Source organism: Sinocyclocheilus grahami, unplaced genomic scaffold, assembly GCF_001515645.1.
Source record: "Sinocyclocheilus grahami isolate Dianchi unplaced genomic scaffold, SAMN03320097.WGS_v1.1 scaffold554.1, whole genome shotgun sequence".
In the NCBI taxonomy this organism is placed as follows: domain Eukaryota; kingdom Metazoa; phylum Chordata; class Actinopteri; order Cypriniformes; family Cyprinidae; genus Sinocyclocheilus; species Sinocyclocheilus grahami.
This window is the reverse complement of record NW_015505733.1, coordinates 448945-467704: the sequence shown is the minus strand read 5'-3', so window position 1 is coordinate 467704 and position 18760 is coordinate 448945. Positions and strand designations below refer to the sequence as shown.

At 35.9% G+C, this 18760-nt stretch overlaps 1 protein-coding gene across 1 annotated transcript in view; it reads left to right on the top strand.

Moving 5' to 3' along the window:
• LOC107556068 (receptor-type tyrosine-protein phosphatase N2-like) overlaps positions 1 to 18760 on the top strand; it is a 213019-nt gene that overhangs the window by 15381 nt on the left and 178878 nt on the right. The window contains exon 2 of the mRNA XM_016239058.1: positions 7172 to 7222. Within this exon, the coding sequence (XP_016094544.1) occupies positions 7172 to 7222 (51 nt within the window). The remainder of the gene's footprint in view (positions 1 to 7171; positions 7223 to 18760) is intronic.

Sequence of the window (18760 nt, the reverse complement as noted above, 5' to 3'; positions counted from 1 at the left end):
GCTGTACGGCCGGGGCACGTAGTCTCGGCTCCTCAGCGAAAAACTGATGTGCGTTTGCACGCACGCCAACTGTCATTGGCTTGTTTAGTTAACACTCGAAGGCGATTGGGCTCTTGGGCGAGATCCCAATTCGTCAGTCACTGACGTAACGTCTCCGTTCCCTCCTTCAGGGAACGAGGGTTACACAAGTAACCTAGACGTTCCTTAACTACTGACTCTAATCAAAGGCATAATATGGAATGAAAGTCTTAAATTAAAACACAAAGAGTTACTGTGAAATGCTTTTGTTTAAAAAAATTAATCCATGTACTTCCAAAGGATCCATAAACCTTTTATGTGTAGTCACCATCCTAGACTTCTTAACATATGTGGGCATGAATAATCTCTGGAAGTATTTGTTGGTACTTCATACAATAATTTTTATTTTATTTACAATAAAATGGTATTAGGTACATATATTCATAGTGCTTTCATAAATATATGAAACGGGTAAAATCCATGGAATAAGAGCAGTTAAATAAAATAAAAAATAAAAAATTATTGTTGTGCCTTTGGATGTCAGAATCGGAATGCAAATAATTTTTATATAATACAGTATCATCAAAGACGCCATTTGAAGCTAAACGCAGACGTTTAAACGGACAGACTATGGATGAAACCTGCTATGATTACCCTACTTTTAAAGCATACATTTGAATTTAAACAATAGGTCTATATAATATTCATATAGGGGACATATTGTATTAGCTCTACAGTTGAAATATGCATGAAATACAATTTAAACCTATAACATTTTACATAACATTTAACTTTTATTTCACAATTCTGACTTTTTTTTCTTGCAAATACAAGTTTATATCTCCTTGTTCAGACTTGATTCACCTCAACAATTGCGAGGTTGTCAATTCTGAGGGAAAAAAGCCAGAAGTGTGGGATTATAAACTGAAAAGAAAGAATGACGAGTTGATTTTTCTTACCAGAATTGTGAGATATAATCTCGGAATTGCAAGAAGAAAGTCAGAATTGTGAAATATAAACTCAAAATTATATTTTTTATTCTTTTATTCCATGGCTTGAATAGACTGCTACTTTAAAACAGTCATTTTCTGCCACCAGATAGGCTCCGCCCACAAAAACGTCATCACTGTTTGCAAACACTGAAATTGGCTTTTTGATAACTAATTAAAGGGGTCATATGATGCTTTTTTAAAGATCATTATTTTGTGTATTTGGTGTAACAGAATATGTTGACATGCTTAAATAAAAAAACACATTGTTTTTCAAATACTGTACATTGTGATGACGCTGGTATGTGTTTGCAGTACACAAGCCACGGTTAAGACAGCTGACTCCACTTTGATGTGACGCTCTCGCTCTCTCTCACACACACACGCGCGCGCACACACACACCCGATGCGCAAAACTCCGCATTTGAACAGTCAATAGCAAATACTTAAACTAATAACGAAACAGTAGCTGATTCAGAAGCGCCGGATTGTCATAGCAAAGTCAGAATTAGCTCCTCTCCTAGGTTCACGAAACGGTGGTCCATAAAATGCATTGCTGTTCTGTTGTAAGTAATCTTAAAGATTCCTAAATGCATCTACTTTCGGAAGGCCAAATAAAGTGCTTTTGCTTTCGCCTAGAAACACACAGTGTCTCGCTGACATGGCTGCTTCAACACTAACTACGGTTACTGAAACCACGCCTTCTTTCTTTGTGTGCACATTTGGGCGGCATATATTTCCACATAGTGAGGTAGATATGTGGGGGCGTGTTAGAACGAGACGTTTTAGGGGGCGTGGCAGAGTCTTAACTTTGATAAAGAATATCTCTTTGGTTTTGAGACTTTAGTCTTTGCAACTTCAGGGATCTTATCTATGCACAATCAGCTTGTAACACTCCAAAGAGAAAGGAAAACTTGAAATTGCATCATATGACCCCTTTAAGACTGTTGTTTGTCGAATGTCATAATTACACCTATAGTGCCACCATTAACAGATAATGTAAATATCCTGAGAATAACAAAATGTGTAATTATATATAGTACCAGTTAGTTCGATTTACATCCTTATTAAAATTGTCTACAATAATGCCAGGCCAAAAATGATTAAACAAGTCCAATCATGAGTGAATAGAGTCCCCTACCCTCCATGGATCATAGTGAATTAATAATTCAGAATCCAGGTCACTTGACACTGGTTATTTTTAACCTTAACAAAATCCATTTTCACACCACATGTAGTTAAGACTGTAGAATTAGTATGGAGTGCAAGCGTTTTTAGCACCTGGTTCATACATATAAACTGTTATTTAGCATAAAAGGCGTTGGATATCCATAAAAGGCAGGAATTTAAGTGTTTATAAATCTCCCCGACTGAATGAAACACTAATTCATGCCATAATCGCTTAGTATGCAGTTCTGCAGGTTTGCTTTAATCACCATAGAATGGGGCTTCACACACACTGCTGTTGTTGTTCATCGTCACCGACTGAACCTCTGCGCAAATGAGGCACTGTGCGAGTGGTGGGAGGGTTAAAATGGATTCTTCATAACGATGTCAGCCTGTAGGCTTTAGTCAAAGCGTCTTGCTGTGGGAGGGGTGAAGAGTCAGATGTGCTCAGCACCTGATATTCTTCCTGTGGCTCAGAGTAAAAAGGAAATTTTCATCAGACACAAGCACAAAATGTAATCTGTACTAGATTGTTGCTTGATAAGAAAAACTTTAGAATTAAATGTTTATTTAATTTTTTTCTATATTTCTGTAAGACACTGCACTGGTGCAACTGGCATCTCAGGGTATGTCATCTCCATTGAAATGTGTTTTATGAATGCTGTACATCAACACGCTCCTTCTAATTACTGCAGTACAACAGTTATGTCTGAAATCATGCTGTTGTAAGCATCCTCATCCTTTTTAATGATAACTTGTAATCCTTTAAGGACAAACCAACTGTGCGCTACGCTACCATTAATCGATGGCAAGTGAGTGAGTGAAATGACGTGTGGCCAAGTATGGTGACCCATACTCGGAATTTGTGCTCTGCATTTAACCCATCCAAGTGCACACACACAGTAGTGAACACACACACACACACACACACACCGTGAACACATACCCGGAGCAGTTTGCAGCCATATTGCTGCGGCGCCCGGGGAGCAGTTGGGGGTTCGGTGTCTTGCTCAAGGGTCTCACCTCCGTCGTGGTATTGAGGGTGGAAGCAGCGCTGGACTGGGACTAAAAATCGGCCCTGGCATTTTTTGGTCTAGGCGGCCCACCACCACTTTGAGAGGGTCTGAATACTTTCCGTACCCACTGTATATATATATATATATATACACATACACACACACTATACTAGTAAATTTTTTTGAACAGTAAGATTTTTAATGTTTTTTAAAGAATTCTCACCAAGCCTGCATTTATTTGATCCAAAATACAGCAAAAACAGTAATATTGTGAAATATTTTTACTATTTAAAATAAATGTTTTCTATTTGAATATATTTTAAAATGTAATTTATTCTGCGATTTCAAAGCTAAATTTTTAGCATCATTACTCCAGTCACATGATCCTTCAGAAATCATTCAAATATTCTGATTTGCTGCTCAATAAACATTTAGTATTATGTTGAAAATAGCTAAGCAGAATTGTTTCAGGTTTCTTTGATGAATAGAAAGTTCAGAAGAACAGCATTTATCTGAAATAGAATGTTTTTGTAACATTATAAATGTCTTTATCGTCACTTTTGATCAATTTAAAGCATCCTTGCTAAATAAAAGTATTAATTTCTATCATTTCCCAAGGAAAAAAAATATACTGGCTCCAAAGAACATTTTCACTTCAGTCTAGCCAGAGTTCAGGCACTCTCAAAAACTTCCATTTAAATCACTGAAGCTGTTTACACTGTGAAATGAATATCTTACTTATGCACATCTGCACAGTCAGCGAGCAAGTGAACAAAACACCGCGTTCCAGTGAGGACTCATCTGAACGTCTCTGATTGGCCATTGCATTCATAAGCTCAACAGACTCGTGTGTGATTGGTTATAATGCAGCGCTGTACAAACGCGTCTGTCTCTGGCTCGCGAACGCAGATTTGCATAGCAGCTGATGCTGTGCCGCACTAAATGATCTAATCACACCCGTGTGATTGTATCAAATATAAAAAATATTATTCGGCTATTTTTTGTCTTTTGGAAGCTGCATTCAAAATCCATTTGGCTCAGAAATCTGAGGGGGCACAAAAACATGGGAAAAGCCGACGAGGAAGAAGGTGGGGTGAAGCGATCTTTATATAGGCGGAGCAAAATACTTCATCGCTCCGTCTATAGCGCATTGTGATTGGATGTTTACGCTGTCGATACAGGAGATAAACCAATGGGCCACTGGCTGCTCGCTTTCCTTGCGTGATGGTCCTCGGCACAAAAAAACCCCAAAAAACCTTCTGTCGGCCCCTTAAGTGCGTCGGCCCACCGGGAAAATGCCCGGCATGCCCGATTACCAATCCAGCCCTGGGTGGAAGAGAGCACTGGTTATTTACTCCTCCCACCTACAATCCCTGCCGGACCTGAGACTTGAACCCACAACGTGATGAACTTTCATCAACATCTTTTAATCAATAGTTTTATATTTAGCCATCATTTTTTTATTTTATTATGCTTCATGGGATTATAGTTCTTTCCCTTATTATTACATAAAGAAACTTGTACCATTTTCTATGTGTCTAAGTTTTTATATACTTTTTTTTGCTTCAAATCAAAGTTTGTTAATCACCTTGTAAATATTGTGCTAGGCCAGTTGATTTGTAATGGTCTGGACAATTTTTTTTTCCCCTTAGCAGAAGCTTTAATTATAATAACGTAATCTTCATGTCAGGGTTAATATTCTAATAATGTCCACAAAACAATTATCCCTTACATATTGTCTTCTCATTATACAATATTGTCACCGACAATGACTAACAATCTCAAAACAAGTGTATTATTTAGATTGAACCATGGTAATCAATCGCTGAAGTGTTCCTCTTGTTGTGCGCTGTGCCATGGGAGCTTCTTGTCTTCCCTACGGTGAAAAAATAGACTTAAATGTTACTCTTTAATTACGTTTCCTTTTAATCAACCTCAGGAGCCAAGAAGCACAAGCCGGCCAGGGTGCGCAGACACTGTTTGGAGATAACAAATGGTTTTGTCGACCTGGTTTAGGAGCTAGTAGCAGGCAGAACGTGTTTTATCCAGACAGATGTCGGCGTGAGGAACGTAATTAATATGGAATGCTGATGAGAAATCGGACAAGTTCTAATAAAAGAGGCTGAGTGGTTTGATAAGACTTGAGTGCCCAGGAGTAATTACAGAGCTTTAAACAGTGTGTAGAGCAGAGTTTCGTGTGGGACTGTCTTCATGTTTAATAGAGACAGAATCTTCACTTGACCCTCCCTCCACCATTGACAGGCCATTTATTACAGCTGGCTTTCTGATTCAGCATGCCAATATCAGCACTCTGCTGCATGGCTAATGCATTTTAGCAAGACTTTCTGAGTAGATATGAGGTGTTTTGCATACTTTATTTTGCTCTAGTCTGTTGATTCCTTTTGGCTCCTTTATGGATTATGACTTATCCAGTTATGACAGCTGTGAGGGCATACAGACAGGGACAGAGAAAGACAGACAATAAAGCAAATGTGTGAGTTATAAAGTGATTTCAGAGGCTTGAGAAAGAAGAGGAAAATTAAACATTTCTCTACTGTGAACGATGTAATAAATGTATGTGGTAATGAAAAAGGGAAAGGCAAAATGTGAGCTCTGATTCTTGCTCTCTGTCTCTTCCTTTCAGGGACATTTGTCTTTCCCTTGTGCTTTATCAAAGGACAGCTGCTAAATAGTCCCTTGACTATGCACGCGTGCGCGCACACACACACACACGTGTTGGCACGAAAGCTCTGTAATCTTTCCTCTTGTCACCTAAGAGCTCCCTTTCAGTCCTGTCTCCATGGAGACAGCAAACTCTTTTGTGTCACAGTTTGTGTTCTGGTCGGTTCAGCCTCAGCAGTCTGTGTGTTCGCATCTAATCCTGCCTCATCTCTCTAGAGCTGATGTCCACATTAATTACATGCACTTTTGTCATTTTCTTTATGTATCCACCTTATTGGTGGTCAGCAGGGAGACCTGTCTGTTTCAGTCCTATGTACTCCAGAAATGATTCAGAGGAAGATGGCGCTCAGTGATGAGTGACTAGGTCAGTGGAATCACACTGAACCATGAAAGGCTGTGAATCACATGAATTCAGTAGATCACATGCTGCAGCATCACACCTTTCTTTCTCTTTTGTCATTTATCCATCTGTTATTATTTTATATATCACACTGCAGTTACACTGTTTCTCTTCTTTTTAAAATATTTTTTTACAAATGTTCTGTGCCTTCCTGTTCCTCCCCTTTGCCTACTGATCCATTATCATTTTTTATCTGAATATGAAAATAAATGACATGTCAATACTATGAAGATAGGAGTGATAATTTAAATTCAAGAACAAGAAATGTATATAGTGTTGATGTACAGGTCAACAGCACGGGTAATTTTCAATCTACACTGGGATTTAGGTGGTGGGATTTTTCTGCAATGATTTATTCACTAATTGAATCATTTACTCAACAGATTCAGTCAACAACAGTGAATCATTTAGGAACGAAACGAGTGAGTCATTGAGTCGTTTACTTAAGTGATTCGTTCAGCAATAGGCCTACTGATTCATTTAGCCCCGCCATGACTGTGTGTTGCCCAGAGGCACGGAAGGTGAAGCAGAATATAGGCTACTCGTGATATTGATCCTAAAATGCATGTTACTTAATACTAACTTGTTTATTGAATTGCTGTATATTGGAAAAACAATATCACACTCGCTATATAGCTGTTGCATGCTCTAAAAGTGATCCAGCGTCGAACCAAAGTGTATTTATTATAAATAAGGATATTTCAAATCCTGTTTATTACTCAAATTAGAAATCCCACTAATTAGAAGTCTGTCTTACATGGCTTAATTTCCTGCTTCCTCTGGGTTGCATTCCTGATATTGATCAGCAGAAACTTGATGAGCTGTACAAACCGCTTTTATGAATTACCTCACTAATTTTAGTTGCTTTTCATTCCAGTGTTGATTTTTTCCCCCCACAGGTTGTCTGTTTGAAGATGAAGTATGTGAGTCGTATGAAGTCTGCATCAATGGTGAGTCGTTAAAAGATTATAAATTTTGCGCTATCACCATTTAAAATAATGCTTCTCATTAAAACTGCAGAAAACTCAAAGTCTCTTCCAAGCTGGCACTCTACTAAGTTACCCACAGAGAGCTTTACAGAGTGCATCTGTCTTTCTTTTTATGGCTATAAATGATCTTGTGTTTGGATTTATTTTCTGGGGACGCCTTTTTATCAGTCTGCACAACATATAATTGCTGCAAAAATGTAGGCTAGTTTTGCGATGGAAGTAAAAGGTTTGTGTATGTTGAATATTTAATTTTAGTGAGAAATTAAATGTCAGGTTAATATAAAGGTTTATTTATTTATAGTATTTTATTTGTTTTGTCTGGTCATGATTACCAGGTAACTGGTTTATTGTCAACATCTATGCCTTTATGCCTAAACAAGACGCTTTAATTTGTAATCATCTTTTTTTTTAATACTGTCCCAACTTCTTTATGGCAGCTATTTATTATGCTCTTATATAGTAATTATTTATTTATTTATTTATATTACTTTATTTCAGGTGTTGTAATTGTTATCAGCATTTGCAGATGCTAAAAGCTCTAAATCTGATGGTCTGATGTACACTAGTGTTGTCGCAATACCCAAATTTGAACAGTACTAGGGCTCGCAAAATTTCAAAGTCCCTGGTAGTCCTTCGGGCAGGTCCTCTTCAAATTTTGGTAGCCTGAAAATTTATTTAACTTGCCCAAATAAAAAAAGACCTTAAAAAAAAATATATAATAATATATATATATATATATATAATCAGATAGGAGTTTAAATGTCGATCAAAAATATTTTCAATACACAAATATCAACAAATATGAAGGAAGGAATTTTATTTCACTATTTACAGGGTATCTGCTGAATTTTTAGAAATGAATGTAAGGCAATTTATGACCCATTTTAAGAGCGGCACAAGTAAAATGAACACCGTATGAGTGGGCTTGGACAATGTCTGTGGTAACATGCAGTACTGAGCCATAAAATTACATGATTTACAGTTCAGATACAGGTTTTCACAAAAACAAAAATCCTATACAACAGCATTTCAACCTTTAGACCTTTTTATGAAAAGGGATAAATCAAGCATATACTGTAAATTAATTTAAAACGTATAAATATACTATTACTGTCTTAATTGTTTAGATTTTTAGAAGGCACATTAACTTCTTTCTTATTTACAACTCTGTGTTTGCTGCGTAAAAACATGATTTGATATTTCCATTGATCTGACCATAAACGGCAAGTAAGGCTTATTGGAAAAGCAAATTCATTCTTTAGGAGCGCTGAAATATTGCAGTTTCCCCGTTAACGGCTGTACACAAAGCAGCTCTGTGCAGCGCTTATTTTTATTCAACATCATTGCCTTTTGAAGTTTAATCCGCTGTATCGTCACTCTTGTCTTTCCGTCCCCAACTGTAAGACATCTTGAAATTATAATTAAGACATTTCTTATACCATTTAACGTATTTAAACTTTTTATGGCCTTAAGTTTGATACAACTCACTTTAGGAGTTTTTAAGGACCCGCGGGAGATCTGTATTTAAGATAGCCCGTCGGCAGTGTTGGGAAGGTTACTTTGGAAATGTAATGGGTTACAGATTACAAGTTACCCCATCTAAAATGTAATAGTAGTGTAACTATTTCAATTACTTTATTAAAGTAATGTAACTGATTACGTTTGAATACTTTCTGATTACTTGTCTAAATTTTTAACAAATGTTTTCAAATATTATTGGTTTATTGTCAACATCTATGCCTTTATGCCTAAACAAGACGCTTTAATTTGTAATCATCTTTTTTTTTAATACTGTCCCAACTTCTTTATGGCAGCTATTTATTATGCTCTTATATAGTAATTATTTATTTATTTATTTATATTACTTTATTTCAGGTGTTGTAATTGTTATCAGCATTTGCAGATGCTAAAAGCTCTAAATCTGATGGTCTGATGTACACTAGTGTTGTCGCAATACCCAAATTTGAACAGTACTAGGGCTCGCAAAATTTCAAAGTCCCTGGTAGTCCTTCGGGCAGGTCCTCTTCAAATTTTGGTAGCCTGAAAATTTATTTAACTTGCCCAAATAAAAAAAGACCTTAAAAAAAAATATATAATAATATATATATATATATATATATAATCAGATAGGAGTTTAAATGTCGATCAAAAATATTTTCAATACACAAATATCAACAAATATGAAGGAAGGAATTTTATTTCACTATTTACAGGGTATCTGCTGAATTTTTAGAAATGAATGTAAGGCAATTTATGACCCATTTTAAGAGCGGCACAAGTAAAATGAACACCGTATGAGTGGGCTTGGACAATGTCTGTGGTAACATGCAGTACTGAGCCATAAAATTACATGATTTACAGTTCAGATACAGGTTTTCACAAAAACAAAAATCCTATACAACAGCATTTCAACCTTTAGACCTTTTTATGAAAAGGGATAAATCAAGCATATACTGTAAATTAATTTAAAACGTATAAATATACTATTACTGTCTTAATTGTTTAGATTTTTAGAAGGCACATTAACTTCTTTCTTATTTACAACTCTGTGTTTGCTGCGTAAAAACATGATTTGATATTTCCATTGATCTGACCATAAACGGCAAGTAAGGCTTATTGGAAAAGCAAATTCATTCTTTAGGAGCGCTGAAATATTGCAGTTTCCCCGTTAACGGCTGTACACAAAGCAGCTCTGTGCAGCGCTTATTTTTATTCAACATCATTGCCTTTTGAAGTTTAATCCGCTGTATCGTCACTCTTGTCTTTCCGTCCCCAACTGTAAGACATCTTGAAATTATAATTAAGACATTTCTTATACCATTTAACGTATTTAAACTTTTTATGGCCTTAAGTTTGATACAACTCACTTTAGGAGTTTTTAAGGACCCGCGGGAGATCTGTATTTAAGATAGCCCGTCGGCAGTGTTGGGAAGGTTACTTTGGAAATGTAATGGGTTACAGATTACAAGTTACCCCATCTAAAATGTAATAGTAGTGTAACTATTTCAATTACTTTATTAAAGTAATGTAACTGATTACATTTGAATACTTTTTGATTACTTTTCTAAATTTTTAAGAAATGTTTTCAAATGTTATTTTCATTTTCAAACATTTAAAGCAGTCACGGTTAACTTTACAGTATAGGACTCAGCACTAGTTAGTATCAGACTTTCAAAATCCTTCTTCACTTGAATTAAGATAATAATTATTTAAAGCACAGCCACCACAAAATCAGACTTTAGCAGCTATGTTTACTTTGAGATCATTCTGCGGTTAAATACAGATTTATGATCATAAGATATAGTTTAATACTAGCTTTTTGAAATCAAAATATTTGCATAGCCATGACAAGATTACTTCACTGGCCAACGGCGCAAACCAACCCCGTGACGTCACATGCTGTGGTACTGCAAGATGGTGGCGAGTAACACTGGCATCTAGCAATGCTTTGGGGAAAAAAACAGTTAATCTTTAAAAAAAATAAAGCATATACATAAACCCAAACAGGAAATAAAACAGTTATTGAATAAGCATGTGTCCTATTCTGTGTCCTAAACTCCTGAAACATTGGTGTCTCATATTTTAGAGCAGTCGATGCAATTTGGGAAAGAAATAAATCAAATCTGTATGTGTGTGAAAATATTCAGATGCAACCCACTTTGTAATCTTTAACATTTTCATAAGTAACTGTAATTTAATTACACATTTTTTCTTAGTAACTGTAACAGATTACAGTTAAATTTATTTTGTAATTAAATTACGTAATTCCGTTACATGTAACTAGTTACAAAATACACTTTGGTAGCCCGACTGGAAAACACAATAGTCCCGGGACATCGGGCTAGCGATTTTGCGAGCCCTGAATAATCAAAGTATTGTCTTATTAACTCAAACTCTGTTGTCGGAGAGAAGAGAGTGAGAAAGTGCAGCTGGTATCTGTGTATCCATAATATGGAAAATGTGTATTGAAACAGTTTCAAATATTTCAGTACTGAAACATGGAAAAGTCAATATTGTTTACAATACTATGTTGATATATTATATGTAGCAGCACAGTGCATTAACCAAAATAGTTTATGATACCTGTAAACTTACTTCGTGGCTTTTTTAATCAAAAGTTAAATGAATAAGCATTTCTTTAATTTGTTCAAAACTGTGTTTGGAACCATGTGTATGACAATTTTCTCTTGACGTGGAATACATTTAAAGCTCAAACAAGATAAGCACCATTGCAAGCCATTCACTTCAATTAAACAAATGCAGTGAAGAGTGAAATCCCAAGTACTTTGGTAGCACTGTCCAACCTTAGGATTTATGAAGGAAATATCCCAAGGAATGTCAGGGGACTTTTTATCTCCCTGAGTTTCTTTCTCCATCCTTTGCTTTGCGTTTTTGCACAATCTGTTCTCTTGAGAATAAATTAGAGTGACAAGATTTATTTTTGATGGATGGGCTGCTTATCCACTCTTTTTAACAGAGACACAAAATAAATCTTTAGATTGAACGTGCTTGATCTTGCTGCGTTATCTTTATACCTTCTGATGTTGGCTCACCTCAGATCACCTGGAGCAGAATGAAGGCCATCAGTGGCTACATACAGTCCCATAATTTGATATTGTGAGAGATTATGGACAGGGTAACGAGTTGCATTTTCATAAACATCTTTTTCTTTTCAATGTTAACTCTAGTGTGCTAGCAAAAAACCTTTTCACCTTCATGTGAGTCCCCGTCAGTCCCTCCACTACCTCTTCAGCACCCTGTGAGGCTGGATTAGTGTGGGAATCACCCCCGGTGGGCGATTCTGCACCACCTTACTGTCAGATAATGTTGTGGCACTGCAGGGAATTGTCCTGTCTCAGTTCCTGTTCAATTTCTACACAATAGATGTACCAGTACAACACCTGCTCATGCCACCTGCAGACATTCACAGGCTTCTCCGTTGACAATGCAGAGCAGTCAGGAGACAGGAAGCTAGTGGTGGACCCAGTATTTTGGCATGAGTGAGAACAGCCTGCAGCTGAATAGAAAGGAGGAGGGGAAAAAAACTAACAGAAAGACACATGAGTTGGTGGAGAAAACAGGGAGCTCTAGAGGACTGTTAAGACCAGTCATCATTCAGAATGAGGTGGAACAGTCTGGGAATTCAATTAATAATCTAGACAAGGCGTTGAACAGCCAGAGCGTTGAAATGTGGACTGATTCAGTGCTTTTTGTCCCCCTGTCGTTTGTCAGTGAACCCTTAAAGGGTTAGTTCACCCAAAAATGAAAATTGTCACCCTCATGTTGTTCCAAACCCATAAGACTTTAGTTGCGTCAAGCAGTAATGGTTGAGTTTCCATTTACCGTATTTGATGTGCTCTATATATATGCAATGATCTGTTATATATATGTAAAAAAAACTTATTAAATCGGTTTATAATATAACGTGATCATGTCTTTTCAGAAGACTTTGATTAAACAACTTAATTCATATGAATGTTCTCTTTATGAACCTTTGAAGTGTCCAAGTTTTGGGTGAATGGTGAAACCTGAGAAATCTCTCAGGTTTCATTAAGAATATCTTTATTTGTGTTTTGAAGGTAAATCACTTTGGAGTTGCTGAAGTTTTATTTAGTGGGTATTAGGGATGTTCATTTTAACCGTTTAACCGACGGTAAGAATTTTGACCGATTAATACAATCAGTTAAACGGTTTAAAAAGTCATTTAATTATTTATTTTTTCAGTAATTTATAAAAATATTTAAAATGGTTTGCTGCATGGTTAAAATACGCTACGTGTATAAAAATATTAGTTTTTTAGGGGGAAAAAAAACATAAGTCGCGTATAAGTCACATTTTATTATTTCATTCAGAAATAGGCCTAATGCCGACGCGAAATGTTTACAAACATTATAATAAACACTGTAAACATAGTTAGGCTATTTTAGTTCCCCTCACTCCACAACAAATCCTTTCAATTAACAGTATTTAGAAAAGAACAAGAATTAAAAATATAAGAAGCAATAGCAATAAAAACGACAAGCCAAAAACTAATTAATTTAGGCTAAAACGAAACTGAAACCAACGTTAGGTCTCTCATTCCACACAAAATCAAATGTTTCCATATTCGCGATGTATTTGAATGCCAAATTATTATTTATTATGTACTTCACTAGCGTTCCAATATCCACGTAAAACAAAAAATGTTTTGCATAACATCACAGTGATAACACTTCACCTTAACGGCTTAACAGATTTTACTACATAGTTTTTACTACATAGTTTTTTTACTACATAGTTTTTTTTCTATATGTTTGACTGACTTTATTGTATAATGATAATGAACAGGCTGCATTGTCAAGGTAGCAACGCTTAACTGTGCACGCCTGCGGCGCCGGCGCAATCACTTGAATTTTTTTCTTTCTAACAGTGGAAGAAACTAGCCTACTCCTTTTAGTCCTAAAGATAATCGGAATTGCAAAAGGTTTGCCTTTATTTGTGTACATTCACAATAAAAACATATCTTTGTGCTTTTGAAAAATAAGCCTAAAGAAAAATAGGGCTGTGCAATATATCGAAATATCGCAATATGCATATCGCTACAGCTTGCAATATTTGGGGCCATGAACAAAAGACAAAGAGAAAATCACTCACTGCTCTTACCTAAATAACTTTTGTAGCTTAAATAAGAATCAGTGCATATTGAATTCAAAGAGGAAAAACTAAGCAGTGTTTTATTTTTCCTTTTTATTATTCAGTTCCTAAACTCATGTTAAAATGATTACACTAATGTTAAAATGAAATTTTTATGTAATGCTCGAGTAAAACACATACCGTTCACTTTCAGAAGTTGTTGTAGGGGTGCTTTCTTATTAGAATCAGAATGAGCTTTATTCACCACTTAAGTGTGCGCAAACTAGGGTTGGGTACCGAACTCGGTACTTTTAAGGGTACCGACCAAATTGCGTCAGTACTGCCGAGTACCAATTCACGTTAAATGAATCGGTGCCAAATTTCGGTACCTGAGAACGCATCTGGGCGCATACGCTACAGAGAGAGAAAGAGAAACCCTGTGACGTGAGGTCACCCCTGCAACTCGTTCAAACAACACCAAGGGCAAGCCGAAATGTTGTGAAGTGTGGTTACATTTCTAGGGCCATATGTTACAGGAACTCTTGGTACATAAATGCATACAAATAACCATATATATATATGAGACAAGATAGTTATAGAAGTTTCTTTTGAGCATGTGGCACTTTAAGCATTATTGTATCGCATATTGAATATCGCATAATTTAATGAGTTATCGCATATCGCATTTTTCTTCAATATCGCACAGCCCTACCGCTTTCTGTCGTCTGTTTCCTTTCGCGCAGCACAAAAATGAACAAAAACTCTGCATACTAAGCTACTTATTTTTCTTTCATTTTCTTAATGTATAATTTAAGTAAAAATATGTTTCTCGTATAGGCCTATTTATTTGTTTATATATATATATATATATCCTAGCTTTATTATGTTTTTCTCCGCTCGCAGAAGCGCTGCAGGTGCATGATGTGATATGATGACCATGTGAATCCTTATGTTCTGTTGTTTGCTGCTTTTTTCGCATGTAAAATTAATCCCCTGGAAACAAATGTTTGTATTTTTAACGGGTCACAGACACATATCCTTTCTAATTTAATTAAATTCTAATTTAAAATAATCTTGTCGGTTAACGGTTAACAATCGGTTAACGAGCGTCGGTTGTCGGTTAGGAAAAATAACCAAAATAAACATCCCTAGTGGGTATTTATTAGCAAGTAATCTATGTCCAACTGTATGTTAGCCTTTGTTTTCTGAGTAATCAGTGCTTTTGCGCTATACACATTTTCTGCTAATTTCTTTGCCAGTGTTTGTACATACATTCACAGAGACTGCTGCGCCTTCATCAACCGCTTATGCTTGCCAGTCTATTATTGTGATTTTAATCAGTTTTTAGATTAGCCTTCTCCTAAATGTCTTGGGAAAATGAAACCAGCTCTGATTATTTGCCTGTTATAACAGTCAGATGGATTGTTCTCATCTTTAGTGGGTGGTTCTTGGCTTAAGTTGTGAAGTGGACCAGACTTTACACCGGTAGTCAAGGTCATTAGGAAGTGTTTAAGAGGACCAGGCAGTATGTGAGTGGGTGTATTTTATTGTCACATTGTATTCTTCTACTGTATGCTTGAATTATATCTGAGATAGAAGATTACACTAGTGTTGTGGATATGTTGACAGTAGGGATGCACCGATACCCCTTTTTCCAGTACTCGCCCGATACCGATACTTTTATTTTTGGTACTTGCCGATACCGAGTACCGATACCAATATTTGTATTGCATTTGTACATTTTTTAAATATTGGGTACAGAAACAAAAAGAGTATGTATAATGTTAGTTGGTTAACTTCCATGTTGACACCTTCAACATTTCTCCCATTATCACAGTTTATTCGCTATAGTTGAGAAAATAGTAATAAAATATAACAAGAACTCAGAGTTAAACTGTGTCAGAACAAATTCAGCTTGATAATGTTAGATAACTTTGATAGAAAGGTATGTAATGGATTACAATCAACCAAAAATTAGACAGCTGTTAGTATGACAGTATGAAGAATTTTTGGGTATAATTTGTCACAGTTTACTTTATTTTGCTATCCTCACTTACATAAATGAACTATAGTGTCCTGCACCCACTAGTAAAAAAATATAAAAAATGATATCTGGTCTCTGAATAATTTTTGGTTTGACAGTATATCCTTCTGTTATTTTCACACTTAATAATGCCCATTAAAATGTATTTTACAAGTTTTTGTTACTTTCACTGTTAATTTTTTGCTCTATGGTACATCATCTTTAATTTAATAGCATTAGAGCTGCTCCATTGCAGCGGCTTAGTACTGTAATCACGCACTTTGCTGTAATAATGCAGGGAACCACTCGTTATAAATCTCCTAACTGTGATATTTTCAGAAATAGAAGTCGCGTTTTTTTTTTCATCTGAAACGTGCTGCGATTTATATTCCAAAGTCACTCATATAATGCAGAAACATTCAAGAAAGCAAAACACGCGCAACGCGTGCACGTATTTGTACTGGTGCAGAATAGTGCAGCCAAGCGCATTTCACACAGGCTGCTAGATTCACTTTCGTCAGAAAGTCGTGTATGCCTAAGTTTGAAAATAAATACCATTAAGTAACTTGTGCATTGTTTTACTTGTTTTTGACGTATCCGACCGAACTACAAACTTTCCAGTGATGTCTGTGAGAAAGGGATATTCACTCGACAAGCTCGCGCATCTGCGCCGCCGCGCCCTCAATCCACTCAGCGTGCTTTGCTTATCAACTCGTGCACATCAGCTATACAGGATGTTATACAGCTATACTGAATGTTTAACATTATATTCATTGCATACACATACTTCGTAGACATCCTTAATCTCTAATAACTCCATTCTGCTGTCTGTTGTTCTGTTGTCGGTGTTTCATTGTCTGAATATGGCACTTATCACATGCTGTGTGGTATCGGCGTTTGGTATCGGGGCATTTTAACGAGTATGAGTACAGGAGCTCAGTATCGGGCCCGATACCGATACCAGTATCGGTATCGGTGCATCCCTAGTTGACAGGAGTTTCTAAATAACTCTGAGGATGTGCTTTTGATAAAGAACAACAGGATAAATATGTGATTATCAAGGAGAGCACTCTGAAAGCATTAATTCAGTAACAGTTTAATTCAGTTAAAATTGTGTTGCTGTCAGAGCAGTTAGTGCTTCTTTTTAGATATATGCTGCAGGTCTACAGTACTTTTAAAAGTGAGTTTGTGCACAAAAAAGAATATGTTCAAATCTATGAGCCAGCAACTGTTAGTAGTCTGTCAGGAGATACAGATTGACCATCGTGAGCAACAGACCTTAAAATTCATGAATATACATTTGCCTGCAATTAGTTTTCTCATCAGTCTTTGATGTGAATGTGAATGTTACTGTATGTGAGTTGTGTGGCACTCCAATTATGAATGCATTTTTTATTTCATATTTTTAAGTATTATAATTTATAAAAAATGCATGTATTATGCCAGATGTTGACGATAACACTAACGACATTCCTTATTAATAGATTTAGTCATATTTCTATTTTATGACAACAGTTATTTATGGCGTGTCAGTTCAGATCCCCAATAATGCTGGAAAAGAGGCCAAAAATTAGTCTAAACACATTCTTTTAAGAGCATTTCAGTTTTGATTTATTTGTTCTTGTTGAGCTGCCAGCTATTGATCCTCTGTGATCTGTCTTACTCTGAATGATAATTTCACACTGAGATCATCCATAAAGTAAAGTATTTGAAAACATTTTAGCATCAAGGGGAATCATATTAAGATGTGAATGTTAAAAAGGCAACAGTAAAATCAGACACACACTGTACAGTGTGGTACGACATAATTTGCATTTCCACCAATGTGTTTGAGGACATGCTACACAGTATGTGCTGGAAATTGTCATCACCCTTATTTCACCACAAACTGCCTGCCAACTGCAATATTTCTGGCTTGCTCTATTATGAAAAAGCTTTTCTTAAAGGAAGAAGTGAAGTTCTTCAAAGGAAGAATGCAGGAATATTCTAAAACTAATGGGACAATTCAAGGGACATTTAAGCACATTCATGGAGGCCATTATTTACGTATGCCATTAAATAGCTAAGAGTCGAACAATATAAACCTGTCACTGTAAGGGTAAGTGACTGTTGGCTTGACTGTGGGTGCCTAGGGTTTTTAGAAAATATACAAACTCGCAGGAAAGCTGCCAATTAGTCCCTCGAGCAATTAGACCACTTCCCAGAGACGACTGATCATTCAAAAAAGAGATATAAAATATCTAGTAGAGTAACTACAAGCTTACACAGGACACTCATATTCAATATCACAATGCAAGTTATTATCCGCTTAGACAGTCTAACCTTTTCTAATATTTCCTTTGCCTTTTGCAGACTAAATATTTTATATATATATATATATATATATATATATAATATGGGAAATTATTTCCTGGAATAGCTTTTAGTTTGAGTACAGTTGATGCATGAAAAATTTCACTGTTTTTTTATTCTCTGTGCAAAACATGCTAAATTCATGGTTTGAAATTGTAATAATGGTTCTGTGTTATTTGTTCTATTCAAAACAAGAAGCCAGGCTTGTTTTTATGAATTGTTATTTTGGTGTTATTGGCTTGCTTTATTGCAACCTAAGCAGCCCTCTACGAACACCTTGGCAACTGAATCGCCATTGGCTAGTACATTTTTTTGTTTACTTGCCAGACTGATTAATATATACATACACATACACATATATACACACACACACATATACACACACATATATACACACAAACACACACATATATATATATACATACACACACACACACACACACACATACATATACACACATACATAAACATATACACATACACACACATATATACACATACTGTGTATATAT